General features: G+C 45.4%; 1 protein-coding gene across 8 annotated transcripts; it reads left to right on the top strand.

The window, feature by feature from the left end:
* The first annotated feature begins 219 nt into the window (after window positions 1-219).
* On the top strand, window positions 220-25,565 carry Nlrp3 (NLR family pyrin domain containing 3). 8 transcript variants are annotated; one of them, XM_052195234.1, is made up of 10 exons: window positions 220-262; window positions 2,071-2,697; window positions 6,004-6,117; window positions 7,162-8,914; window positions 10,462-10,632; window positions 14,228-14,398; window positions 16,877-17,047; window positions 23,394-23,564; window positions 24,199-24,369; window positions 24,503-25,565. In XM_052195234.1, exons 2-10 carry the CDS (start codon window positions 2,415-2,417, stop codon window positions 24,600-24,602), a joined length of 3,105 nt encoding a protein of 1,034 aa, XP_052051194.1. In that variant the 5' UTR covers window positions 220-262; window positions 2,071-2,414; the 3' UTR covers window positions 24,603-25,565. The 8 variants fall into 8 exon arrangements, with proteins under 8 accessions (XP_052051194.1, XP_052051193.1, XP_052051195.1 ...); XM_052195233.1 differs by lacking the exon at window positions 220-262 and adding an exon at window positions 376-393; XM_052195235.1 differs by lacking the exon at window positions 220-262 and adding an exon at window positions 444-461.
* The last annotated feature ends 1,481 nt before the right edge of the window (window positions 25,566-27,046 follow it).

Here is a 27,046-nt window from a genome sequence, read left to right as displayed (position 1 = left end):
AATTGGAATCTGGAGTTTCAGAGCCTGGCCCTCTCCCAAACTCTCCACATACCAGTTCTGCTTACCACTGCTTACTTCCCTCTCTCTGGGGTCCCAGCCCTCACAGAGCTGCTTGCAGCCTGTGCCACGCCCTGAGGTTTCACCTTTTCCCACTGTTTCTAGAGGCTTCTGCAGGGAACCCCGGGGAATTCTGGTCTGCAGCCTGGGTTTAGACTCAGAACTCTATTGCTTGGGTTTGGAAAATCCATCCAGATGAGTAACGGTGAGTCTGCCTCTGTCATGATGCAAGCTTGCTCACGTCCTGAAGCCACATCCTTCCTGCCTCCAGTGTCACAGTGACCCCTATATATTTATCTTGTTTCCCCTTTATCTGTGTCCAAGGCTGCTGTCTGCGTGAGTACAATTTCATGGAGCAGTGTGGGTAAAAGATCCAGGGAAGGAATGGGAGGCTATTTTTAATGGTATGATTTATCTTAGTCAATAGATAAGGAATTTCTTTCTTTCTTTCTTTTTTTTTTGTTGTTGTTTTTTGTTTTTGTTTTTGTTTTTTTGTTTTTTTGTTTTTTTTGGATTTGTTTTTTTTTTGTTTTTTTTTGTTTTTTTGTTTTTTTGTTTTTTGTTTTTTTGTTTTTGTTTTTGTTTTTTTTTTTTTTGAGACAGGGTTTCTCTGTGTAGCCCTGGCTGTCCTGGAACTCACTCTGTAGACCAGGCTGGCCTCCAACTCAGAAATCTGCCTGCCTCTGCCTCCCAAGTGCTCGGATTAAAGGCGTGCGCCACCACTGCCCAGCAACAAGGAATTTCTTTTAGACTCATCTAACTTTAAAGTATTTCTGGGATGTTCTGTTTGCCTTTATGTGGTTCATGCATGTTGGGGAGGTGTGTGTGTGTGTGTGTGTGCAGGCTTGCATACACACACACACACACACACACACAAGAAGCAAGTACAACTCCCTAGGATTTCAACAGTATCCACTCAGGACAGCAGAGGGTGGATTGCCTGTGAGGGAGTGTGCTGGAAGCCCAGGGGCAGCTAATGTGAAGAGCAAAGCTGTAGTGGCAGGGAGCAGAGGGCTGAAAGCTCCTGGGAAAGACTGGGAACTGAGGGGTCAAAAATATAGGCGGCACCGGGCACTGAGTTTGAGGCCAGCCTGGTCTACAGAGTGAGTTCCAGGACAAGCAAGGCTATACAGAGAAACCCTGTCTCGAAAAACCAAAATAACAAAAAACATAAAGAATTAAAACATTTAGGTGGACCTGTGGAGCTGGGGCAGCGGCAGCAAACACACTAGAGACAACAGAAAGAAAGATGTGAAGTACTCAGGAGGCAGGGAGAGGAGATGTGAGAGTGGGCACGAAACAGGAACTGTGAGCTTGGAGCACTGTGAATGTCACCTTGCTGTCACATGAATATCAATTCGGGGGCCATCGCCATCTTCCAGGCCCTTCCCTCTACCATTTATGGATTCAGTCTGAGAAAGACACTTAATGTCTCTACTACTCAGCAGAAGGATCCTACACACCTCAGTTGAGAAACTGGGTGAGAAAGATAAAAAGAATCAGGGTAGCATCTAGACCCAGAGGAGCTCTGACTAAAGGTGAATCATGACACTCGTTATAGGTGTGAAATGTCCAAAGAGCCGTTAAAGCGATGTGCATATGTAGGTGCCCCCCTTCTGTGCACCCAGCTCCACCTGATCGGGTTCTGTCTGTCAGTGGGAAATGGAGGAGACTGTCCATCTGTCTGGGCCATGAGTCCCTCACTTGGTTGCTCTGTGGTTACTATGGCGTATTTTCTCTTGGCTTTCTCCGTCCTTTGTTCCTTTCCTTCAGATGAAATTAAAAGCAGGAAACCAAAGCTTTCCATTAAAAGAAATCGGGAAGCAATCTCTTCTGCTTTCTCAGTGACCGAATGAGGAAGCTGAGGTTGAGAAACAGTGAAGACTGTGTCCAGGTCCCAGCCTCGACACCATGGGCTCTGGTCACACAGGAGTCCTGGTGACCTTGTGTAGCCTTGTTTTCTGTGTACCACATCTGATTGTGTTAATGGTTTCCTTACTTTTATCTCCACAGAGGAACTTTTCTTCCATGGCTCAGGACATACTCCTGGATCAAGCTAAGAGAACTTTCTGGTAAACATTTGGCTTACTCAGTTCTTACTAAGTCAGAGATGATGATTCACAGAGTCAAGTGGTATTTCTTTTCCCTTGAGTTTTCTGAGTTAAGAAACTTAAAAACCTGTACCAATCTGTGGGGTACCCTTAGATGTTTCAATATTAGCATCTAATTTTCTGGATTTCTGATAACGTCGTTTTCTGGAAGTGGAGACTTTTAATACGGGTCTTTACTCCCGTGGGGTCTTCACTCCTGCTCTGCCAGTGTGGACCTAAGCCCAAAGACCCTCGGAAGGGCTGCTGATGAAGATGACAAGTGTCCGCTGCAAGCTGGCCCAGTATCTAGAGGACCTTGAAGATGTGGACCTCAAGAAATTCAAAATGCATTTGGAAGATTACCGGCCTGAGAAAGGCTGCATCCCAATCCCCAGGGGCCAGATGGAGAAGGCAGATCACTTGGATCTAGCCACACTCATGATTGACTTCAATGGAGAGGAGAAGGCATGGGCCATGGCTGTGTGGATCTTCGCAGCGATCAACAGGCGGGACCTCTGTGAAAAAGCTAAGAAGGAGCAGCCAGAGTGGAGTGAGTGAGCAGAAGGGGTTTTTTCTTTCTTTCGTTTGTCTTACAGTAGTAAAGTACATGTGACATAAAAGGTGGAATTTTAGTCATTTTACACATATGGCTTAGCAACAAGGAAACATGGTTGTGCAACCAACTTCTCATTTTGCACCACTGAAGCTCCTAACACACTAGATGATAAGTCTCCCTTACCTAACCCCATCTCCTAGCAACTACCATTCTGTTTTCTGTCCCTGTGAACTTTGCCACTACGAATTCATCACGCAGATAGAGTCATGAAGTGTCTGTCTCTTGTGGCTGGCTTATTTCACTTAGCATAATGTCTTCAGGTATATCAGATTTTCCTTCTTCAGAAAGATTAATGATGAATATTCATGTGTCTCTATTATATTGTGCTTGTCTCATTTGTGTATATCCATTTGCTATGGATAACTACATTTATTCAACATCTCCCTTTCTCTGGTTTTGAGTTAGAGTCTCGAGTATCCCAGGCTGGCTCCAAACTCAGAGTCCTCTTTTCTAAATGCTGAGAGATTATGTTCTTTATTTACATGTTTGAAATGTTAATTTATTATCATACAGTTTCCTTCTCTTCCGGTGGGATATGAGAGGGTGGAAGGGAGCAGTGTGCTTTTCCGGATTCTGTAAAAACTCCAGGCTCAGTCTTCACTTACTCCCAGGAGCCTATTGTGGCTGGTACCACACTCTCAAGTTTGCTCAGGGCTGAGGTCTTCCTCTAGTTTCTCCAACCAGCTCACAGCAGATGCTTGTCTGCTCTAAACCAGGGAAGCAGCAGAAAGGATTTAGCATAACTAGGCAGTCCCAGGCAGAGGATGCTGAGTGGGAGCAATGGACTGACAGAAGTAATCACAGGCAGTAAGGATGATGGGGTAGTGTTACTCAGTAGTAGAGCACTTCCCTGTTATGCACAGGGACCTGGGCTCCATCTCTACACCACTGGAGATGAGGAGATATGTGGCAAGGCAAAGGTGACCCAGGAGAAGAGGTGGAGCTATGTGACAATCCAATCGCACATCATGATGTAGCTGTAATTGTTCCTGTCCTGAGAATGTGTACAACAGGAGTGAAGTGCTAATCTCAGCACTAGAAGTCCTGATTAAACAATTTTAGATTTTTTTCAAATTAAAACATTAAACGTTTTTAGCTATTTATTTTGTGTGATTGGATGTGTGTATTGTGCCACACATGTGGAGGTCCGAGGACAACTTGCAGGGTTGATTGCTTTTACTATGTAGGTCTTGGGGATCAAATTCAGGCATCCAGTCCGTGCCTTTCCTCCCTGAACCAGCTCTGGCTCTATACTAGGTAGTTGGGTTTTACTTGTTTGTTTGTTTGTTTTTTATAAGATTTATTTTGGACTGGATGTTCTGGTACATGTCTTTATTCCCAGTACCTGAGAAGCAGAGGCAGGTGGATCTATGGGAGTTAGAGGCCAGCCTGGTCTACAGAGCAAGTTCCAGGACAATCAGGACTATATGATAAAGAGATCAGGTTTCAAAACACAAAAACCAGAAAACAACAAAAAATGTATGCGTGTGAGTGTTTTCCTGCATGTCCTTATGTGTACCATGCATGTGTTGGCGCCCGAGGAGGCTAGACAAGGGAATCTCAGTCCCTACAACTGGAGCTACAGACAGTTGTGAGCCACTGTGTAGGTACTGGAACTGAATCCAGGTCCTCTGGAAGAGCAAGTGCTCTTAATCACCGAGCCCGCTCCAGGCGCCCTGTACAAGGCAGTCTTAATGGGTTTTGTTTTTCTTTCAATAACTCCATGGAGTAGTTCCTAGTGCTGTCATCAAACGAAGGATATGGGCGAGGGAGTGGTTCTAATTCCTCAGGGCTCCCCAGTCATGGTCAGTCATAGTAAGAGCAAAGGGCCAGGCAAGACTATGAAGGTATAGCCATGAGACGTTGGCTTTTATATCTAGGTTTTTAGGCATAAAAATTGTCTTTGGTATTTGAGGTTCTTTGGGGGGTTGAAGTGAGACATTACGTGAGCATTGGGCTGAGGTTTGGTATTGCACGAATGTTTAGATATTTGTTTTGTGATTCCATGGTCAGTGGTGCTTTCTCTTTTCTTCCCTTCTTCTCTCCTGTCTGTCTTTCTTTAGACAGGGTCTCACTTATAACAGTCTGGTCTCAAGCTCACTGTGCATCTGAGGATGACCTTGACCTCCTGACACTCCTGCCTTCCCTTCCTGGGTGCTGGGTATGTGTTCTAACACCCCGCCTGGCTTATATCCATACTAAGAAGGCACTCTACCAACTGAGCTACATCCCTGACATTATCGTCCAGAGTAATCCCACATTTACAGGAGTACATCTGTGTCTTTGATCTGTTGTGTGTCTTTTCCTGGTGGGGACTTTTGTTATATTCCTGGTTTCCCCTAGGAGGAAAGTCCATTTAATTCAGATACGTGGTTCTTGGCTGTAGGTATCTGTTGGAATCACCTTGGACTTTTCCATGGATAATGATGCCTAAGCCTCAGCCCAGAGTCAAAAGAACTGCTTCGAGTAAAGCGTTACCCAGCATTTCCAAACTTTTCCATGTGAATTTAGTAAGCCATTGTTCTGAACTACTTAATTAGACTGGCTGTCAGTGTTCCCTTCTGAAGACCTAGAAATCTAGACACGACAGCATAGGATGTGGCCCGCGTGGGCTACATACATCCAGCTGAGCTCAGGGGAGGGGGAGCCTGTCAGGAGAACACTGTGGATCTTGCACGTTTACCCTAAGTCAGGGTGCCAGGGACACCCAGGGATAGATGACATCGGCAAAGGAGATACCATTCGATCTCATATGTTCTCTGGTGGATTTCTGGGCCTGGGAAAGACATTCTGAGCTTGGGGACACAGTTCTGTCTAAAGATTGATAGCTCTCCTTTCAAAGTGAGGCCAGCAGAGCCATGCCTACAAGACTTTTGATGCCCTATCAAGTGTCTGCAACCCTTGAGCCATATTTGCTCTCCTCTCCCCCTGCTTTTTGTTTTGTTTTGTTTCTTTCTTTCTTTCTTTTTTTTTCTCTTTGAAACATGATCTCATGTAGCCCAGGCTGGCCTTGAACTCATTAGGTAGCTGAGGATAACTCTGAAGTTCTGATCTTCCTGCCTCCATTTCCCAAGTGCTGAGCTTAGAGGTATATGCTCTCATGCCTGGCTAAGCCACATTTAATTCAGAAGGAGTAAGGAGTAGGGGCCTTTGACTTACCCCATAGACTAGGCTCAGTTCTAGCCGCTTTGCTAGGACTTTTTGATGTACTTGGTTTTTTTTTTTTTCTTTTGTGTGTAGATGACACATTTGTGCCTAATCTCTCTGTGGTATGTCAGGAAGACAGCGTTGAAGAGGAGTGGACAGGCTTGCTGGGATATCTCTCGCGCATCTCGATTTGCAAAAAAAAGAAAGGTATGCATCAAGCTGCGGCTTTCCAGTTTGTTTTGAGACTTGCAACAGGGGGCTAAGGAACTGGGAAACAAAGAAGTTTCTGTAGAGAACAAGACCTTCCTCAAGAAACTTGCCTTCACAGGGGAAGCAGATGCAAATTCACACGGCTTCCTAATGTCCCAGGGAAGGGGTTTGCTACAAGTAGACATGGGCTTCAGACTAAAGGCATGAGGCTTAAATAACAGATTTCCTGGCTGGAGGGCACAGTGCTGGCTTTCTGCCTTATCATGAATGCGAAGTAATCGACACCAGAATTTTGGGGACCTGATACCTCGAGCAGTAGAGACAAATTATATGTCCTATTTTTCTTATATTTTTGAGCCCTCTGTCCCGCCATACCACATATTTTTCTAAGCCAATCCTTACTTCTAGAGTATTAGCCGCTGGCTTTCCTTTTAGGCACATGGTCATGTTTTAATATTTACTTGCATTTTATGTTGCTTCCATACAAATTTGGAAAACAGTAATAGATATAATGAGATCCCCGGAGAACACATTGCTGCCAAGGCTTACAGATCGCAATCATATAGGGTTCAAATCAATCATGAAATGGTTGGCTCCTGCTGTAACAATTGCGCCACTATTGCATCAACGCCTACAGCTCGATTTATACATTTGAATGTTTGGCCAGCTCATTGCTCTCTAGTTGACAGTCAGCACTCTACATATTTGTTGTTGTTGTTGTTGTTCTTGAATCCTTACAATCATTTTTTAAAGAATTATTTATTTCATTTATATGAATACTGTAGCTATCTTCAGACACACCAGAAGAAGGCATTGGATCCCATTACAGATGGTTGTGAGCCACCACATGGGTGCTGGGAATTGAACTCAGGACCTTTGGAAGAGCAGTCAGTGCTCTTAACCGCTGAGCCATCTCTCCAGCCCCAAATCCTTATAATTCTTAATGTTCCTCCTGTAACAGCAGAGGTCCGCTAACAGCTTATTGTTGGGAAATAGATGTGTGGGCTTTTCCTGGATTCTGCCTTTCTGTCTCTGCTGCAGATTACTGTAAGATGTACAGAAGACACGTGAAGAGCAGGTTCTGCTCTATCAAAGACAGGAATGCACGTCTGGGTGAGAGTGTGGACCTCAGCAGACGCTACACTCAGCTCCAACTGGTCAAGGAGCATCCAAGCAAGCAGGAGAGGGAGCACGAACTCCTGACCATCGGCAGGACTAAAATGTGGGACAGACCCATGAGTTCTCTTAAGCTGGAGTTGCTGTTTGAGCCTGAGGATGAACACTCGGAGCCTGTGCACACAGTGGTGTTCCAGGGAGCAGCAGGCATCGGGAAAACAATCCTAGCCAGGAAGATTATGTTGGACTGGGCCTTGGGGAAGCTCTTCAAAGACAAATTTGATTATTTGTTCTTTATCCACTGTCGAGAGGTGAGCCTCGGGACACCCAGGAGTCTAGCCGACCTGATTGTCAGCTGCTGGCCTGACCCTGACCCACCCGTGTGCAAGATCCTGCGTAAGCCCTCCAGGATCCTCTTCCTCATGGATGGCTTTGATGAGTTGCAAGGGGCCTTTGATGAGCACATTGGGGAGGTCTGCACAGACTGGCAGAAGGCCGTGCGGGGAGACATTTTGTTAAGCAGCCTCATCCGAAAGAAACTGCTGCCCAAGGCCTCTCTGCTGATTACCACGAGGCCCGTAGCCTTGGAGAAGCTGCAGCATCTCCTGGACCGCCCCCGCCACGTGGAGATTCTAGGTTTCTCTGAGGCCAAAAGGAAGGAGTACTTCTTTAAGTATTTCTCCAACGAGCTGCAGGCCAGGGAGGCCTTCAGGCTCATCCAAGAGAACGAGATCCTCTTTACCATGTGCTTCATTCCCCTGGTCTGCTGGATCGTGTGCACGGGTCTGAAGCAGCAGATGGAGACCGGGAAGAGCCTGGCCCAGACCTCCAAAACCACTACCGCCGTCTATGTCTTCTTCCTTTCCAGCCTGCTGCAATCCCGGGGCGGCATCGAGGAGCATCTCTTCTCTGTCTACCTACAGGGCCTCTGTTCACTGGCTGCGGATGGAATCTGGAACCAGAAAATTCTATTCGAGGAGTGTGATCTGCGGAAACACGGCCTGCAGAAGACCGACGTCTCCGCTTTCCTGAGGATGAACGTGTTCCAGAAGGAAGTGGACTGCGAGAGATTCTACAGCTTCAGCCACATGACTTTCCAGGAGTTCTTCGCTGCTATGTACTATTTGCTGGAAGAGGAGGAAGAGGGGGTGAGCGTGAGGAAGGGGTCCGCGGGTTGTTCAGATCTTCTGAACCGAGACGTGAAGGTCCTCCTAGAAAATTACGGCAAGTTTGAGAAAGGCTATCTGATTTTTGTTGTCCGTTTCCTCTTTGGCCTTGTAAACCAGGAGAGAACCTCCTATTTGGAGAAGAAACTAAGTTGCAAGATCTCTCAGCAAGTCAGACTAGAGCTGTTGAAGTGGATTGAAGTGAAAGCCAAGACCAAGAATCTGCAGAGGCAGCCCAGCCAGCTGGAACTGTTCTACTGCCTGTACGAGATGCAGGAGGAAGACTTTGTGCAGAGCGCCATGGACTACTTTCCCAAAATTGAGATCAACCTCTCTACCAGAATGGACCACGTGGTTTCTTCCTTTTGTATTAAGAACTGTCATAGGGTAAAAACACTTTCCTTGGGGTTTCTCCACAACTCATCCAAGGAGGAAGAAGAGAAAACAGGAAGTCAGTCCTTGGACCAGGTCCAGTGTGATTCTCCAGACCCGCATGTTGCCTGTTCTTCCAGGTAAGGAAATTTGGCTTGAGAGCAACTCATGCTAAGTGGATAAATGGGATTGAGAACAAAACCCAATGAACTAAGACATAAACATGTGGGAGAATACCGATTCAGTGCACAGTATTGGTTGGACCGTGGCATGGCGTGCTTATGTCTGTAGACGCCCGTTGCTTGTATTCTAGTGTAGCTCTAGCACACTGTTCTTCAACCCATGCTGCTGTAATGGATGCCCAAGACTAGGTTATTTTTTTTAATATAAAAGGCTTATTTATTACATTTATGGAGAATGGGACATCTAAAGACAGGGGGTCCCACAGGCTGTTTTTACCTGGAGGAAGGAAGAGAGTTCCACAGCTCTCCCTTGTACAAGATGCTATATTCTCTGAGGGTCTGTCAGCATGGCCAGCCGTCCTCACCTCCTGATCCCATCGTCCTGTCCTGGGTTTTTTAAGGATAGGATGAACATGCAGACTGTACCAGTGGGAGGGGGGAGGGAGGGGAGGTAAGAGGAGGCAGACTTGCTCCTTAAGGACCTAATACAAGGTGGAGAAATGATAAAAGGCCTGATAAGGACCGCACACTGATGAGGAAGGACAGGGATTCTGCTACAGCCCCTGAGGAGAAGTGAGCTCTTACTTCAGGGAACAGCCAGTTTACTTGCAGGGTAGAAGCCAAGTTTGTCACAGAACCTTCTAAGAGGACTAAGGGCACATCCTCATCAGAGGTCCAGAGTCACAAACCCAGTCCTGCATCTATACAAAGAAGCTCAACTCTTTTCTAAAGCTAGGGTTTCCTGGAGCCCAGGCTAGCCTCGAGCTTGAACTCACTCTTTAACTGAGAATGAGCTTGAGCTCTTTATCTTCGGAGAGCCTCTGAGTACCAGGACTACAGACACTGGCATACATGCTGTCATTAGGCTAGGATTCTGTTAGGGACCCAATCCAGGCCTCAGATAGGCTAGCCAAATGTGCTTTACCCTCTGAGCTACATCTTGTCCCGCATCTTAATGAGGGCTAAGAGGTATCCTTTTTTTTTTTTTTTCTCGAGACAGGGTTTCTCTGTGTAGCCCTGGCTGTTCTGGAACTCACTCTGTAGACCAGGCTGGCCTCGAACTCCGAAATCCACCTGCTTCTGCCTCCCAAGTGTTGGGATTACAGGTGTGTGCCACCACGCCTGGCTGTGTCTCTTTTTTAAGACACAGACTTTATTTCTGTGGGTGAAGCCCGGCCTCATGATTTTTGACAGTACTCCTGATAACCCTCCTTGGCCTCTCTAGCAGCAAGCTCAGGCCAGGGGAACAACAGCTGTCTCACTGGGAAGGAGGTGCCTGAGGGTGTTTTCACTAAGCCAAAGGCTTACTTATTTGCATCTCAAAAGGAGCCCCTCTACCCAAGACCGCTTGCTTCACTGTCCTCTTAATGAACAGTAGTAGATCTGTGACTGGTGGCTTAACTCTTAGGAGACTCTTCTAGGGACAGGTGCCAGGACCCCTGTTTGTTGTTACTGGAAACTTACCGTTCTCTGTTCTCCTCTGTCCTTCTCCCCTGCCATTCTAGACTGGTGAACTGCTGCTTCACTTCCAGCTTCTGTCGAGGTCTCTTCTCAAGTCTAAGCACCAACCGGAGCCTCACTGAACTGGACCTCAGTGACAATACTCTGGGGGATCCGGGCATGAGGGTGCTCTGCGAGGCACTCCAGCACCCAGGCTGTAACATTCAGAGACTGTGGTAAGTCCATGTGGTGTGTGTGTGTGTGTGTGTGAATGATCAGGAGGAGACAGTAGAGGAAGACTGTTGATGGCTCTGGTCAGTTGTCCCCAGGGCTACTGTAATAAAGAACCAAGGGCCAATCCCTAATGGCTTTAACTCAGATTTATATGTTAGGAGTCCAAAATCACATATCCACTGGTTGATTTGTTCTGAGTCCCTCTCCCTGACTCGTAGGTGGCCATTTTCTCCTTGAGTCTTTGCATCATCTTCCAGCTGTGTGTCTGTTCTCTAACCTCTAACAGCCTTTTCTTGTACTGATATCAATCGACTGTACTAGGGCTAACACTGGATTCAGTTCAACTACCTGTTTGAAGGGCCTATTTCCAAATATGGTCACACACTGTGGTCTTATGGGGTGGAGCGTGGATACATGAAGCTTTGGAGGGACACGTTTGATTCTATTATAATTGTGCTGACTGAATGGACTGGAGGTGAGTTTAGAAATCCCCACCTGTAGACGGGGAAGATGAAGAAGAACTGAAAAGAGCTATTTGTTGGTGACAAAACAAAGGCTGTGCCTTCCACTTTTTTCATGGACCAGGCTTCCGGGTGAGAACTGGGAAGTTTCATCACAGATGCCGCTATGGGGATGAAAAGTGTATCTCGTATGGCTGGCCTCGCTGGAACTACCCACGTGCTCAGCCTCCTGTGATTTACATGCCATAGTCCAGCTGGGCCCCTGGGCATCCCTCCTGCTCTATTTGACACACTCTGGATGCATGTAGCATCTGAAATCTTAACAAGTTACACAGCTCTTTAAAACTCTTTGCTTGTTTACTTATTTAAAAGACAGGATTTCGGTATGTTGCCCAGGCTGGCCTTGTACTTTCTGGTTCCAGCCATCTCTCTTTCTCAGCTTCTTTAGTGGGACTGTGAGTGTGAGGTGGCATCCTGACCACTACGTTCATTTCTTTAGAGCCTTTCTATATCTTCCTATGGCTTGGACTGTACACCATCCCAGCACCATTTCTTTAAACTCAGTTTTACTTTGTGTGTAAGCTGCCGTTCACTTTCTCCATCCTCACTTGGCCAGCTCAGGGCCAGGAACACCGAGCACGGTGTTATAGCAAGAGTAGCTTATGACTCTGGGGAAGAAGTCCTGCTATTTCGCTATGGTCTTTGCAACACCAGAGCATGTCAGTCTTTAAGAGTATGTGTGCATCAGGAGAATGCTGGGTGTTTTGCCTCTCCACATCTGCTTTTTCTTTTCTTTTAGATTTATTTATTTTCTGTGTCTGAATGTTTTGCCTGAATGTATGTCTGTGTACCATGTGCATGCCTGGTTGCCCTTGGAGACCAGAAGAAGGTACTGGATTCCCTGGAACTGTGGTAATGGATAGCTGTACGCTACCATGTGGTGTGGGGAAACAAACTTGGGATATTGGAGAAATAGCTTGGCAGCTAAGAGCTCTTGCTGTACTGGCAGAGTTTAGTAAGTTTAGTAAACAGATATACATGCAGGCAAAACATTATTAACACATAAAAATAATTAATTCCCCCATTCTGCTTTCTGAGTGGCTTTATATTATTGAGAATTATTTTATTATTTCTGAGTGTTATTGAAAACTAATAATTAGTCCATTTTCCTTTGTTGGCTTGTTAGCTGTAGATTTTTGTTGTGTTATTTTGATGAACTTTCTTTTGGATGTATTCCCTACATTAACTTACTATAGCATTGTCACAAAGTCCTTTCCATAGTATATTTCTTTTTAAAATAAGATTTATTTATTTATTTTATGTATGAGTACAGTTATAGCTGTCTTCACATGCACCAGAAGAGGGCGTCAGATCCCATTACAGATGGTTGTGAGCCACCATGTGGTTGTTGGGAATTGAACTCAGGACCTCTGGAAGAACAGTCAGTGCTCTTAACTGCTGAGCCATCTCTAGCCCCATAGTATATTTCTAGCCTATGAACTATATAACTGTCTTATGCTTCTGAATTTCATGTACCCCATTCTGTGATTTATTTTGTTTAACTCCAAGTATATGGAACAAGACATTTTACAGTTAAAACACGCATACAATTAAAAAAGGAATTTTAATTTTAAAAAAAATCTGTGGTGTGTGTGTGTGTATGTGTGTGTGTGTGTGTTGTGTTATCTATGTCTGTGTGTATGTGGGCCTGCACATGTCACAACATGCATGTGGAAGTCAGAGGAAGTTTGGAAATTGGTTCCTGATACAGGTAGAACTGAGGTCATAAAGTTAGGGTGGCAAGAACATTTACCCGTTCATAAGTCCCTTCCCTGGCTTCACTGTGGAGAACTAACTGAATCCCGAGAAAACCCCTCTTGCTCCTTTGGAGAGTCATGCTTACAGAGACACCATTATTTTGGACTTAGCCTCACCCCTTAAAGGTTTCAGCCCTTCTCATATCACCATACTGAAGACCAAGCTCTGACTGTGGCCTCCTGGGGACTAACCACAGTCAAACAATAAGAGGACTCACAAATAGGTGCACTGATCAGACCTGAGCTTAGCTTTGCAGACAACATTTCCCCATAGCTCTTCCTGTGGCTCACGGAGATCTGTTCACCAAGAAGGAAACTCAGTGAAGGACACATGTACCAAGGTGTTGTCACTTTGGGAAGCATAGGGAGACTCTAACTTTTTCCCATCCTCCCTATCTGTGTCTTCCTGCGTGTGGCTTTGGTGTCCCTGACCCACCCAGAAGAATAGGAACTTTATGAGATTACCTGCCAGTTCTGCTTCTTAAATTTCTCCTCAGTGTAGAGAGAGCACTAGGATTAAATTGTCATTATGCATGTAAAGACTTTTTGTCATGGGAGTTGAGAACTCACACACATGCCTAGCTTCAACCATTGGAAACTCTGGAAGGCAGGGGCTTCATGCTCACTGTCCTTTTCATTTACAAACCAGGAGGTATCCTTTGTGCACCCGAAACTTACATCGACGTGAGCTTGGTGCATTTACCACAAGCCCCCCTCCCACTTCTAGGTGTCCTGTGAGTTGCTCAGGAGCGCCAGTTACCCCAGAACACATCTGCTCCTGCCTGATACAGAAACTGCATCCACACTGGAGACCAATAGCAACAAAGGAGTTGTGTGAGCTGGCTCTCCATCCAGTAGATAAGCACCTGAGATAGTTAATTTAAAAGGAGGAAAGAGTTGTTTTGGCTCGTGGTTCTAGCCTGTGGTCAGTCTATTGTGATGACAGAATATCGTGGTAGGATTATATGGTAGAGGAGTCAAGGCACATCATGATGGCTAAGGAACAAAGGAGGAAGAGAGCAAGAGAGGAGGCAGGGCAGGGCGGGGGGAGGGAGAGACAGAGTCAGAGACAGATGACAGACAGACAGACAGACAGACAGACAGACAGAGATAGAGACAGAGAGACAGAACAGTATTTCAATATCTCTTTAAGGTCACCCCCATCAGTGTCCATATGTTTCACAAGTCCTCCTATAGGCTCCACTTCCCAGAGGTTTCACTCCCTCCCCATAGTTTGAACATGTAGCATGGGGCACATGTAGGCTCTAGATCCTGTGAGAGGCCACACTCTGATGTCTGATTCTGTACTTGCTGTGAAGGTTGGGGCGCTGCGGACTGTCCCATCAATGCTGCTTGGACATCTCCTCTGTCCTGAGCAGCAGCCAGAAACTGGTGGAGCTGGACCTCAGTGACAATGCCCTGGGGGACTTTGGAGTCAGACTGCTGTGTGTGGGACTGAAGCATCTGCTCTGCAACCTACAGAAGCTCTGGTGAGTCTGGCTTCCCTTCCTCAGGCAGACCTGCTGTGGAGGACCCTTTCAGGGGGTCTGCTTCAGGGAGACGCAGGAGCTATCAGCTCTTGTGTGAGGATGAGAGTATCCTCAGTGGCCTGGAGGACTTCCCGTGCTCCCTTCTGCTAGTTTGCCAGTCGTTCAGTCAGCCAGTGATTGCTGTGGGGGAAGTTACATGTGAAAATATAACTCTCTCTGTGTGTGTGTGTGTGTGTATAAATAATCAGATAGACGATGCCTACCTTTAAGACACCTGAGAAAACAGAAGCACTGCAAAGCATCATGGTAGAATGGTTTTGAGAGCTTATAATAAATCTTCACACTAAATAGAATAAAAGCAGTGCTTAAGCAATAGAATATTTATTGTGTGGTGTCCTTACTGAATGCTTCTAGGAGACCAGAATTCTAAAAAGGTAAGAGAGCGCTTGCGGGCTGGGCATGCGGCTCAGTTGAGAGTGCCTGTCTAGAATATGTGAAGCCCAAAGTTTAATCCTCAGTGCCAAATAAAACCAGCAAACCAGATGCAGTGGCAGAAGGATCAAAAGCTCAAACTCATTTTTGCTTACATATTTTTGGCCAGCCTGGGCTACATGAGACCCTGTCTCAAAACAAAAACACAAACAGAAAACAAATAAAAACAAAAACCAAAAAGACAGAAACAAAAACCAACTTGATGAGGTGGTGGCGGCTCATAGCTCATCACCATGATTATAGAAAACAAACCCATAACAAACAACTAAGAAACCAAACTAATGTTGGTAAGGACTTGGAGAACTAGACTGTTTTGTCTCTTTAATGCAGTTGTTCTCAACTTGTGGGTCGAGACCCTGTTGGGGGCCAAACCACCCTTTCACAGGAATTCTCTAAGAGCATCAGAAAACACAGATATTTGCAGAAGCAAAATCACAGTCATGAAGTAGCAACTTCATCGTAATGTTACGGTTGGGGGTCACCACAGCATGAGAGTTTGCATTAAAGGTCACAGCACTAGGAAGGCTGAGAACCCCTGATCTAGCAGGAACGTAAAATAGCAACAAGGACGATGTAAAATCAAGCCTGGCAGCAGGCACGGTGATGCTCACACGAGTGTTGACCTGCACTGGATCCGTGTGTTTTCAGGTGTGTCTGCTAGCTGTGCAACTGTGTTTGCACAATCAAGCCCAAGTGTGTCAGTAACAGCAGCCAAAGGTTAGAAACTTCTCTGTGTCTGTTAATGGGCAATGGTCAGAAGGTGGTATCCTTACATACACAGCTTTGAACAAATTGGGACACTTGCTAACATCTTCGTGAGCCCTGAGGGTGCAATACTAAGTGAGATAAATCTCACTTTGTGTCTGTCACAAAGGGCAAACACTATGATTACACTTATATAACATTACTTAAATTCGGAATATAGGGCATAACAGTAGTTTCCAGGGACTGGGAAGGAATGAATGGGAATTTTTTGTTTGTTTGCTTGTTTTGTTTTGTTTTAACAGGTAGAGAGCATTTCAGTTTTGTAAAATAAAGGTGATCAGGAATGGATAGTGATGTTGGTTGCTCTTAAGAGCACAAAGTTGTTGTTGCTGTTGTTGTTGTTGTTGTTGTTGTTGTTGTTGTTCTTCTTCTTCTTCTTCTTCTTCTTCTTCTTCTTCTTCTTCTTCTTCTTTTTCTTCTTCTTCTTCCTCCTCCTCCTCCTCCTCCTCCTCCTCCTCCTCCTCCTTCTTCTTTCTCCTCCTCCTCCTCCTTCTCCTGCTCCTCCTCCTCCTCTTCCTCCTCCTCCTCCACCCTCTTCTTCTAGTGCTAGGGGCAGGATCTAGGTCCTCTCACATCCTAGGCAAGCACTATACCCCACCCCTTTCCTTTTTCATATTGAGTCAGGGTCTTGCTAAGTTGCCCTGGTACCCCTGGGCTTTTGACCCTCTTGCCTCAGCCTGCTGAGTAGCTGGGACTGCAGGCCTCTGCTACCAGGCCTCATTAAAATTCTGCTCTGAATGTGCTTAAGATGACAGATTTTGTCACACATACATTAAAAACCTGTTTTTATATTGTTAGTGTGTGTGTGTGTGTGTGTGTGTGTGTGTGTGCATGTACATATGTGCATGCCATGGAGTTTGTGTGAAGGTCAGAGGACAACTTTTTGGAGTCAGCTCTCTCCTACTTTGCAGCTTCTGGGATTAAACTCAGGTTGTCAGGCTTGGTAGCAAGTGCTTTTACTCACTGAGCCGTCTGAGCTGTCTCCCTTGACCCCATATATACATTTTATTTCAACAAAATAGATGAAGGGAGAAGGAAAGATGTTCTTGTGCAGGAATGGACTTACGGCATGTTATTTCTTCAGACAGGGATGGGGATAAGAACTGTGTGGAGCTAAGGTGCAGACTTTGGCTGAGGAAGGCAGTAACAGGTGCAGGTCTCCTAGCCCATGGTGCAGAGTACTTGAGAGATGGCACTGACCTTGTCCCCTCTGCATGGAAGGTTGGTCAGCTGCTGTCTCACATCTGCGTGTTGTCAGGATCTCGCATTGGTTCTGAGCTCCAACCATTCTCTGACCAGACTGTACATTGGAGAAAATGCCTTGGGAGACTCAGGAGTTCAAGTTTTGTGTGAAAAGATGAAGGACCCACAATGTAACTTGCAGAAGCTGGGGTAAGTCAAATTCTTTTCAGAGATCGTTTATTTGGGAAGCATGGATGGGGCCCTTCTAGATAATATTCATCTACTGGAGATGAAGGTGGGAATCGCAGCATCAGCATCAGAAGTGGTTTGAAGCTCCAGCTTCCCTTAGCACACAGTTAGGATTCTGTACTTCAGATTCAAGTAGCCATGGGTTTAGCCAGCTGTGGGTTAAAAATATTAGGAAAAATTACATCTGTACTTAACATATATGAACCTTCCTCTTTGACATTTTTCTCTGAACAACATAGCATGACTACTTACAGTGTAACACACATGCCATGAAGGTACTAAAGGCAATCTGGAGATAAGTACAGCCCATGAGAGTATGCACAGAGATGATATGCAAATACTCCACCATTTTACATGAGGGGTATGACCATGTGCAAATTTTGCCACCTATGGGAGTGTCTTTGGGCCAGTTACCCAAGGACACTGGGGGACAGTTGTATTACTGCTGGTGAGATAGGTTTCCTGACTTATGGCGGTATAGTCAGAGTTTCTTAGGAGTTGGCAGTTCCACTTTTCCCATGGAACACAAAACTTACTTCTAAGACAGCCTGATCTACAGAGTGAGTTCCAGGTCAGCCAGGGCTACACAGAGAAATCCTGTCTTGAAATAAAAAAGGACATGCACAAGAAGAGTAACCCGTTTAATATGTGAATGCTCTCAAGGATGCAAATTACTTCTGCAAAGCAAACCTTCTGCATGGAGTTCCCACCCTGACAGCTGCTTCGTAGGTTCTGGGCCCTGGTGCTTGCCCTTTTCCACAGGGCTTAGAACAGCAGCTCCAGGCTCTGGTTCCCAAAGACGACCTCATTCACGTGGCACAGATGTCTCTAAATCCTCAGCTGTGGTGCAGCCCAGCATCGGCACCAGTCCAGCTGTGCTCTCTCAGGTAACAGCTGGACGGTGGATCTTCCTCTTGGCATCCAGACCCGAAGACACAGTGAGACTTTTACCTTGTGTGGCAGGCCTCGCTCTGCTTTCAGGGTGGTTTCCTTATGTTTAGTAGTTTTTAAACTTTATTTTAAATTCACTACATCTACTTATTTAGACATTCAGAATTATTTTAAATTCACTACATATACTTATTTACTTATGTATTTACCCACTTACTTATTTAATGTGCACCGCACTACACATGTGGAGGTCAAAAGAACTTTATGGAGTCAGTTCTACTTTACGTGGATTCCAGGGATGGACTCAGGTCGTCCACCTTGGCAGCAAGTGCCTGTGCCTGCTGAGCCATTTTGCTGGCCCCATATCAGGTTTTTGAGGCTGGAATTCTGCAGCAAATAAAAACACAGACTACCAGCTAGTGGCCACCCGCTGCCCTCTCTGGATCCTTGTGTGAATCAGCTCATTTGACCTCAGGGAAATGGAGCTAAATAGTTATCAATGCCTGTATTTTGAAGAGGTGAACATGAGGCCCAGGAGCATCAGGTCTTTGCCTGCAGCTGCTGGCTACGAAGTAGACACCCTCGTGTGGTTCCCCAGCTCTCAGCCTGGTTATGTTTTGCAAGGCTTTGTTCAAGGCTTTGGCATTTGCTCCTAACCTTACCCCATGTCTGCTGAATCAGGTAGGAAAGACTAAATGTCCATTACGTCTATATCTGTAAATAAAACAAGCTAAATGTCTTTATTCACATAACTGATAGAAATGGCACTTAGATAAATATTTAGGGCACAATATAACAAGCCTAGCATAGTGGTATAGGCCTTTAATTCCAGGACTCGGGAGGCAGAGGCAGGTAGATTTCTGTTGAGTTCAAGGCCAGCCTCATCTACATATTGAGTTCTTGGTCGTATATGACCCTGCCTCAGTAAAAGATAAATATAACAAAATGAGCCAGAACACTAGGGGCCGGGGACATGGCCCTACATGACTGAGGGCCACAGGGCTATGTTCAACACTTTTGGGCTATATAAGACCATGTCTTAAAAGAAAAAAACAACAAATCAGAACAAAACAAAAAACCAAAACCCTCACACTAACAAGAGACTTTTTCTAAGGGAAAAAGTTATTAATTATCCATAATTAATAACCAATATTAGTTGTAAACTTTAATACTTTCTTGGGCTTGTCCTGTTAGCACAGCCTTAGACACTACCAAATTGCCTTCCTAGAATGTTAAGGTGCTGCCATGACTCTGCCAGAGCAATGTGGCTTCCGATGCTCTTTGTTTGATCATCAGATGTGATTTGGCCTCTGAGCTTTCCAGGTACCTTGGACTGTGTTGTGGGTGCTGATAGTGGAAATGAGCTTGTTTGCACACACAGCACTGTAAGGAGGGGTGATCCACTAGAGCACAGCACAGTATGTAGTATGTGTCGCCCCTGTCCGTCCTTAGCTTGGCTTTTGCCTTGAGCTTTAGTTCATCCATCACCTCCTCTTCGAGTTCCTTTCCCCATGTTTTCTCATTGATTTGATAGCTTCCTCTTCTGCTCTTCTGTAAATTCTGCACTGGCTTCTCTTCCTGTGATCATTGGGTTTTGCCATTGATTTTTCCATTAATTGCTTCTACACTCTCTGAGATATCTCATGTACCCCTAGACACCAATGACTACTCGTAGACAAATGTCTTCCCAAGACGATTTCATACCCATATACCACTTGTGAGGTGTTTTTTGTTTTTGCTACAAAAACAACATAAAAAAAAGTCTTTCTGCCTCTAGAAAAAGCCACTTACGAACCTGACAAGCAAAATTGGAGAAACTGTTATACACACAAATGCCCTTCCACCCATTTGCCCATACATTGTCAATTGCTTTATCAATCCACATATTGATCCATGAGTTTACTCACAAATATATTTATCCAACTATCCATCTTTTTATCCAAACATTCTGTATGTCTGAGTTACTAAGGTTGGTGTTAAGGATTTAGCAGAGCTGGTGCTTCTGAGGGCCATGAGAAGAACACATTCCTTTGTCTCCCTTACTGGCAGTCTTTGGTACCTTGCCTTGTCTCAGTGTCACCTGATTGTGACTTCATCTTCACACAAGCTTCTCTCTGTGCCTCTGTGTGTAACACTGAGTCCCACGGTCTAGTTCTAAGATTGTATTTATTTGTTTTTAATGATGTGTTGGGGAGACCCTTGCATATAAGTGCAGTGCCAAGGAGGCAAGAGGAGTCATTGAACCCCTGGAATTAGCATCACAGGTGGCTGTGGTCTGTCAGACATGGGTGCTGGGTACCGAACTTGGGTCTTCTGGGAGAGCAGCAAGCTCTCTTAACTGCTCAGCCATCTCTCCAGTCAGAAGCTCTGGTTCTGATGAGGATGTCAGTCATGCCAGATTTGGGCCCACTTGGTGACCTCATCTTAACTGATTACATCTGTGAGGTTGTGAGGTTTGGTGTCCAGTTATGGTCACATTTTAAAGAACTGAAATTTCAATATATGAAGTTTTTGGAAGAACAAAATCCAGCCCAACACTGTAGTTAGCTTTTCAAACTACAAACACAATGGAAGGTTTTTCATTTATCTGGATACATTCCCTATGGCTTCTAGTTTGGAGCACAAAACCCCATAGTACCCACCACCAGCGTTTACCCAGCTGCTCATTAAATCAGGAACTTCTGGGTAAGTCTCTACATTCTTACTGTTACAAGTCACTCTGTAAAACATATGCTTGTATATGGGACTTGATGCATGTGTGTGTGCACATGTGTGTGTGCACGCGTGTGTGTGTGTGTGTGTGTGTGTGTGTGTGTTTCTTTCACAATAGGTTCCCTAATGTGTAGCATGAATGAACTAAAAATTTTAGCCATTTTATATATTATTATCTTCTTCTCTTGAACTTTAGCATAATATGATCTAGACTGTGGTTGCATAATATATTCTAATCTCACTTCCCCTGTGCTACAGAAGTGTCACACATGGACACATAAATCTGGGCTTAGCTGTTATAACACCCCTCCCGTCCGCCCCTGTTAGATCCCTCCCTCCCCTGCTCGAACTTGCTGAGTAGAGGACTGCCCAGAGGTTTCCCAGCAGGTTCACAGAGGGCACTTACACACTTCACTACTCTCAGTTCCTCCTTTGTCTGGTCTTTCCTTCCTTCCTCCTTTCCTTTGGAGAAAATACAGCCTTCCTCCCACTTTCCTCTGCTTCTATGTGGTGTGGAATTAGATTTTATCTTCCAAAGGCCTGATCTGTTCTGCTTTCCCTCATCATTCTCTTCTTTCTTTCCGCTTGTGGGTCATGGGGTTCAAATTCAGATCATCATGTTTGGCAGCAAGATCCTTTTTCTACGGATTCATCTCACCAGTCCTCAAATAACTATCCTGATCTCCGTTTTCCTAACTAAAAGTAGAGCTATGGCGGCTGGGGAGTAGCTGAGTCAGCAGAGCGTTTGCCTAGCATGAACTAGGCGCTCAGTTTGATCCCTAGCACTTAAGTAGGGTGTGGTGGCGCATGCTTGTAATCCCAGCACTCCAGAAGCGGAGGCAGGAGGATCAGAAGTTCAAGGCCACACTGATTATACAGCAAGTTAGACACCATTGCAGGTTACAGGAATTTCTGTCTTGAAAAGAAACAAGGAAAGGAATAAAAATAACCCCCCTATCTTGAGCCTGTAATAATGATATAAAACAATCACATTCGATGCCATTATCCCACAAAGTAAGTAGCCAATACTGTTAGAACTTCTGTTTTCATCGGGAGGCATTTTTAGGGAACAAGGAGGATTGCTGACAAGTAGAAAAGCCACACAGAGTTGACAGAATGCAGCAAACAGCATCTGTGTTCAATACACACAGAACAAAGCCCCCGGCGATTAGTGGCTTTTACTGGACAGACAACACACTTAAGGAAGGAAGGCTTACTGTGGTTCCACGCGGTGAAGGGACAGTTCACCGCGGGGCAGATCGAGGGGGCGGGGTGCAGCATGGCGGGCCAAGATCGTGGAGCTGCTGACCATGCTGTGTCTATGAACAGGAAGCCGAGAGGAAGCACCGAGTATTGGTGCTCACTTTGTTTTTCCCATTAATTCAGTCTGGGACCCCAGCCCATGGGATGGGGCCGCCCATGTCTAAGGAAGGGTTTCCCACTTTAGTTAACCTAATCTAGACAATTCCTCACAGATTTGTCACGCCCAAAGATTTGTCTTGAGGACGATTCTAGATCTTGTCAAGTTGACAGTCAATACATGTGTCAGCACAGCTGGACTGGCTGGAATGAGCTATTACCAGTGGACGGGCTGACGGGATGCGGTTATTTGATTTTCTAAGCATTATATCAGGCATTAAACATACTTATCCCTCAGCCTCAATGGTTACCAGTATCCTAATCACATGGCGTTGACGTTGTCTTCTTTCCTGAGGTGCTAGGAATGGAACTCGGGGCCTCACAATGCTAGGCTTGGATTCAGGTGACCCCATGACACTGAGAGATTGTTCCTCTCTGGGAGGATCTGGAAGCAGAACCTGGGTTACAAAGCATACCTGCTGATGGTCCGTTCCCTTTAGCCAGGCCACGCCTCCTGAAGGTTCTACAGCCTGGCTTAGCAGCACCACAAACATTCAGTGAGTCTGTAGGGGAACATATATTTAAAGCACAATATTTGGTTATAGACAGTGTTCGACTTGACCTTAGAATAAATAGTAAATCAAAAATTCTTGGACTGTTGTGAGGTTCCAGAGTTAAAGGCTCCTGCCATCATGGCCGACAACCTGAGTTCAATGCCTGGGACTCACAAAGTGGAAAAGTTTTTTTAGTTAAGGTTTCCATTGCTACAAAGAGCCACCATGACCAAGGCAACTGTTATAAAGGTAAACATTTAACTGGGGCTGGCTTGCACATTTAGAGATTCAGTCCATTATCATCAAGGCAGAAGCATGGCAGCATCCAGGCAGGCATGGTGCTGGAGGAGCTGAGGGTTCTACATCTTGATAGGAAGGCAGCCAGGAGAAGACTGTTTCCAGGCAGCTAGGAGGAGGGTCTCCAAGCCCGCCCTACCAACAAGACCATACCTACTCCAACAAGGCCACACCTAGTCTAATAAGGCCACACCCTCTATAGTGCCACTCCCTGGGCCAAGCATATTCAAACCACCACAGAAGGAAACAGCCATTTCCACAAAGTTGTCCTCTGATCTCCAAACCACATGAATTCTCTCTCTCTCTCATCCGAGCAGAGCATATGCTGAGACCATTTTCCATCTCTCCCGTGGGATTCAGAGATGTGGAGCCATGCTTCAGATTGTATTCAAGATGCTGGCTTCTGACCTTTAAGTTGGAAGGATGCAGCTCACAGTGATGTACAATGTCTGAGAGAGCCTGGGCACTGAGGACTCTTTCTCTTCTTCCTATAGGTTGGTGAATTCTGGCCTTACTTCAATTTGTTGTTCAGCTCTGACCTCTGTGCTCAAAACCAACCAGCACCTCACACACCTCTACCTACGAAGCAATGCTCTTGGAGACACGGGACTCAAGCTCCTCTGTGAGGGACTTCTGCACCCCGACTGTAAGCTACAGATGCTGGAGTGAGTCCATGGGCTGCCTGAGGTGATGGGAATACGTGGTGTGAGGCAGCCGTGGAGCGACCCTGAGGCAAATCTGTGTCTGAGGAGTGAGGAGTTCCTGGTGTCCATTAGTGAGAACTGGGAGGTTTCTAGATGGTGTAGAGCTTAAAAGTTGAGCCCCTAAGCCGGGCGGTGGTGGCGCACGCCTGTAATCCCAGCACTCTGGGAGGCAGAGGCAGGCAGATTTCTGAGTTGGAGGCCAGCCTGGTCTACAGAGTGAGTTCCAGGACAGCCAGCCAGGGCTATACAGAGAAACCCTGAAACCCTGTCTCGAAAAAAACCAAATCCAAAAAAACCCTGCAAACAAACTCATTTGGTCCATTGATACTTTGTGGAAATCTGGGGGAAGGTAATGTTTTTAAAAAGTCAGTTAACATATTTCTGTTACTATTTTGGTCTGCACAACAGGCCAATAAATACTTCAATACCTGAGAAAAGAGGGGAGAAAAGCAACAGTATCATATAAAGTAGCTTCCCCCACCCCACCCCAGTCCATCTGCAGCTTTTTTATGCACACGAAACAGTGCAGGCTTGGAGACCAGGAAGTGTGGATGGCCGAGGCTATTCTCTTTATATCACCCTTCTTTTCTTAAAGACTAGACAACTGCAGCCTCACCTCACACTGCTGCTGGAGTCTCTCCACAATTCTGACACATAACCAGAGCCTTCGGAAGCTGAACCTGGGCAACAACAACCTGGGTGATCTGTGTGTGGTGACCCTTTGTGAGGTCCTGAAACAGCAGGGCTGCCTCCTGCAGAGCCTACAGTGAGTATCTTTTGCTGAGAGCTTCTCACAGGGTGGGGGACCCGAGGGTGACCACGGAACAAAAATCAGAGTTTCTCTGGATTAATTTACAGTTTTTCTGAAGAGACTAACTCAAAGCTTCCTGTCTTCACAGGTTGGGTGAAATGTATTTAAATTATGAAACAAAACGTGCCTTAGAAGCGCTCCAGGAAGAAAACCCTGAGCTGACTATTGTCTTTGAGATTTCTTGGTAGGCATGGAAGCAGGACTGTTAGGTGCCGCAAAGTCCTGCCGCAAGCCTCAGTGAATACTGTTCTTCAGGGCTACCAAGCCCTCCTTCACCATCAGGACCACAGCCAGGGCCCTGCTGGTATAGAGTCTGGAGCAAGGGCTTGTGTGGGACCAAACATGTTTTCTCACATCAATAGTGTGAAACTGCCGGAGGATGCCCTTCCCGTCCTCTCCTCAGTTGCAAGGTGTTCCCTCTTGGTGACTTCATGAAACCAGATTCTAGAAAACACATTTCTGTCCTTTCTCTCCTCCTCCTCTGCTGGTTTTTAATCTGTCTTCCTCCTCCTCGTCGTCGTCCTCCTCTTCCTCCTTCTCCTCCTTCTCTACCTCCTCCTTCTCCTCCTCCTCCTCCTCGTCCTCCTCTTCCTCCTTCTCCTCCTTTTCTACCTCCTCCTTCTCCTCTTCCTCCTCCTCCTTCTCCTCCTCTTCTTCTTCCTTCTCCTCCTCCTCTTCTTCCTTTTCCTCCTCCTCCTTCTCTTCCTCCTCCTCCTTCTCCTTCTCCTCCTCCTCCTTCTCCTCCTCCTCCTCTTCCTCCTTCTCTTCCTCCTCCTCCTCTTCCTTCTCCTCCTCTTTTCCCCCATCTCCCTCTCTCCCCCTCCCCCTCTCTCTGTCTGTCTCTGGTTTCTTGACATTTGCTCGTACATCAGTGCTGTCTTCCTGTTAACTGACCACACCACACAAGGAGCTGCCTGCGGGCTAGATGACAGGCTTGCGGCAGTCTCTCAGCTACGTAATTGTTTTTATTTTTTTAATAGCTATGATTTCTGTTTAGCTACCTGAAAACCCAAGATTTATAGTTAAAAAAAAACCCATCTTTGTATTTATTGTATGTTTGTACTGCATTCTTAATTTAAGGATGTATCTAGAATTCTTTTAAGTTATTTATTCAAACTACTAAAAATAAATCAGTTTACACATTTAAAATATCTCTTTGCAAAGTGATTCAACTTTGGTTAATGAAGGGGAAAAAATCACATCACTCATGTTGGAGGAGGGATTTCAGCTCTACTAGCATCACACAGGGGAGAGGTTAGTTCACGTGGAGAAATGAATCCTACAACATTCTCAACTAGAAGCATAACCTAGTTTCATCTTGCCCATGGGTGACAACAACTTACCTTAGGTTTATCCATTTAAAGAACAGCTCCTCTCCTAATGACTGAGTACTAAGTCATGAATAAATAATGACTAATTGCCCAGTAAACAGAAACAACTTTTAGACATACAGCATTGCTCAGAGTGGAAATATTGTTTCGTATTGTTGGTGGAGCCACCAGACCTTTGCTATGGAGATGTGGCTGATAAACTGTTAAATAAGGAGATTATTTGAGGCAAAGCAACCATGCCACTAAACAGTCTCTTTACATAAATTGGCTTTTAAAAATAGGGCCTATTTTCCCCTTGAACTTCTGATGTTCCATGCTCATCTCTCCAGCGCTGGTATTACAGGCATGTGCCACCATGCAGTGTATGTGATGCTGGAGCTCACATCCAGGTAAGTATCCCAGTGACTGGGTTATCTCTTTCTAGTAAAGCTAATTTATTTAATGTAATAATGTAAATTAAACTAATTTAAAACTATGTGGTGCCTAATTAAGTGCAAACTCTTTGCCTGCTTAGGAGCACGTGTGTGTGTGTGTGTGTCTGTGTGTATGTGTGCATGTGTGTCTGTGTGTGTACAGTAGTAGTAGCAGCAGCAGAAACGATGGTAATTCAACTCCAGCTGTACCCCAAGTCTCAATCTAGGGCTTTGAATATCTACATATTTCCTTTCTGTATTCTGGAAAGCTGAATTGTGACATGTTATCTCCCAGTTGTAAATTTGAGACATGCATTATAAAAATCTATTTTTTCTTCCTATTACATACCAATTACATACATGTCAAAATGCTTTCATTTACTTGAGAGTTTAATCGCTTAGATATTTTATAACTCTGAGTAATAGAAGTTTTCAGGACTGGGGAGGTGGATCAGTGGGTGAGAGCGCTGGCTGCTCTTCTGGAGAACCTGGGTTTGAGTCCCAGCACCCACATGCTGGCTCACAACTCTCTGTAGCCCCAGGTCCAGAGAATCAGACATGCTCTTTGACCTCCACAGGCAAAACACCCACAAAGTAAATTTAAAATGATTTTTTTTTAAAAAAATAGAAGTTCTCTATGCCTATCCTGTGGCATTACCTGTCTATGAAAATGAATATTCTAAGGGTCCCCTAGTGCTCCAAGTACCTTTGCTGCTTGACAAGCCATGCCAACACAGGACTCGAGAATAATGACTGTTTACTGTATTTCACCCTACGAGGGCCCATGGATTCATTCATGGTTCTGCTGAGTGGTCCTTCTATTCAACGTTGGGGTTACCTGGTTGGAAGATCCAGTCAGCCCCATTTGAGAGTTGAAGAACTGGCTGC

Source organism: Apodemus sylvaticus, chromosome 10, assembly GCF_947179515.1.
Source record: "Apodemus sylvaticus chromosome 10, mApoSyl1.1, whole genome shotgun sequence".
NCBI lineage: Eukaryota > Metazoa > Chordata > Mammalia > Rodentia > Muridae > Apodemus > Apodemus sylvaticus.
This window is presented reverse-complemented; position numbering and strand designations above follow the sequence as displayed.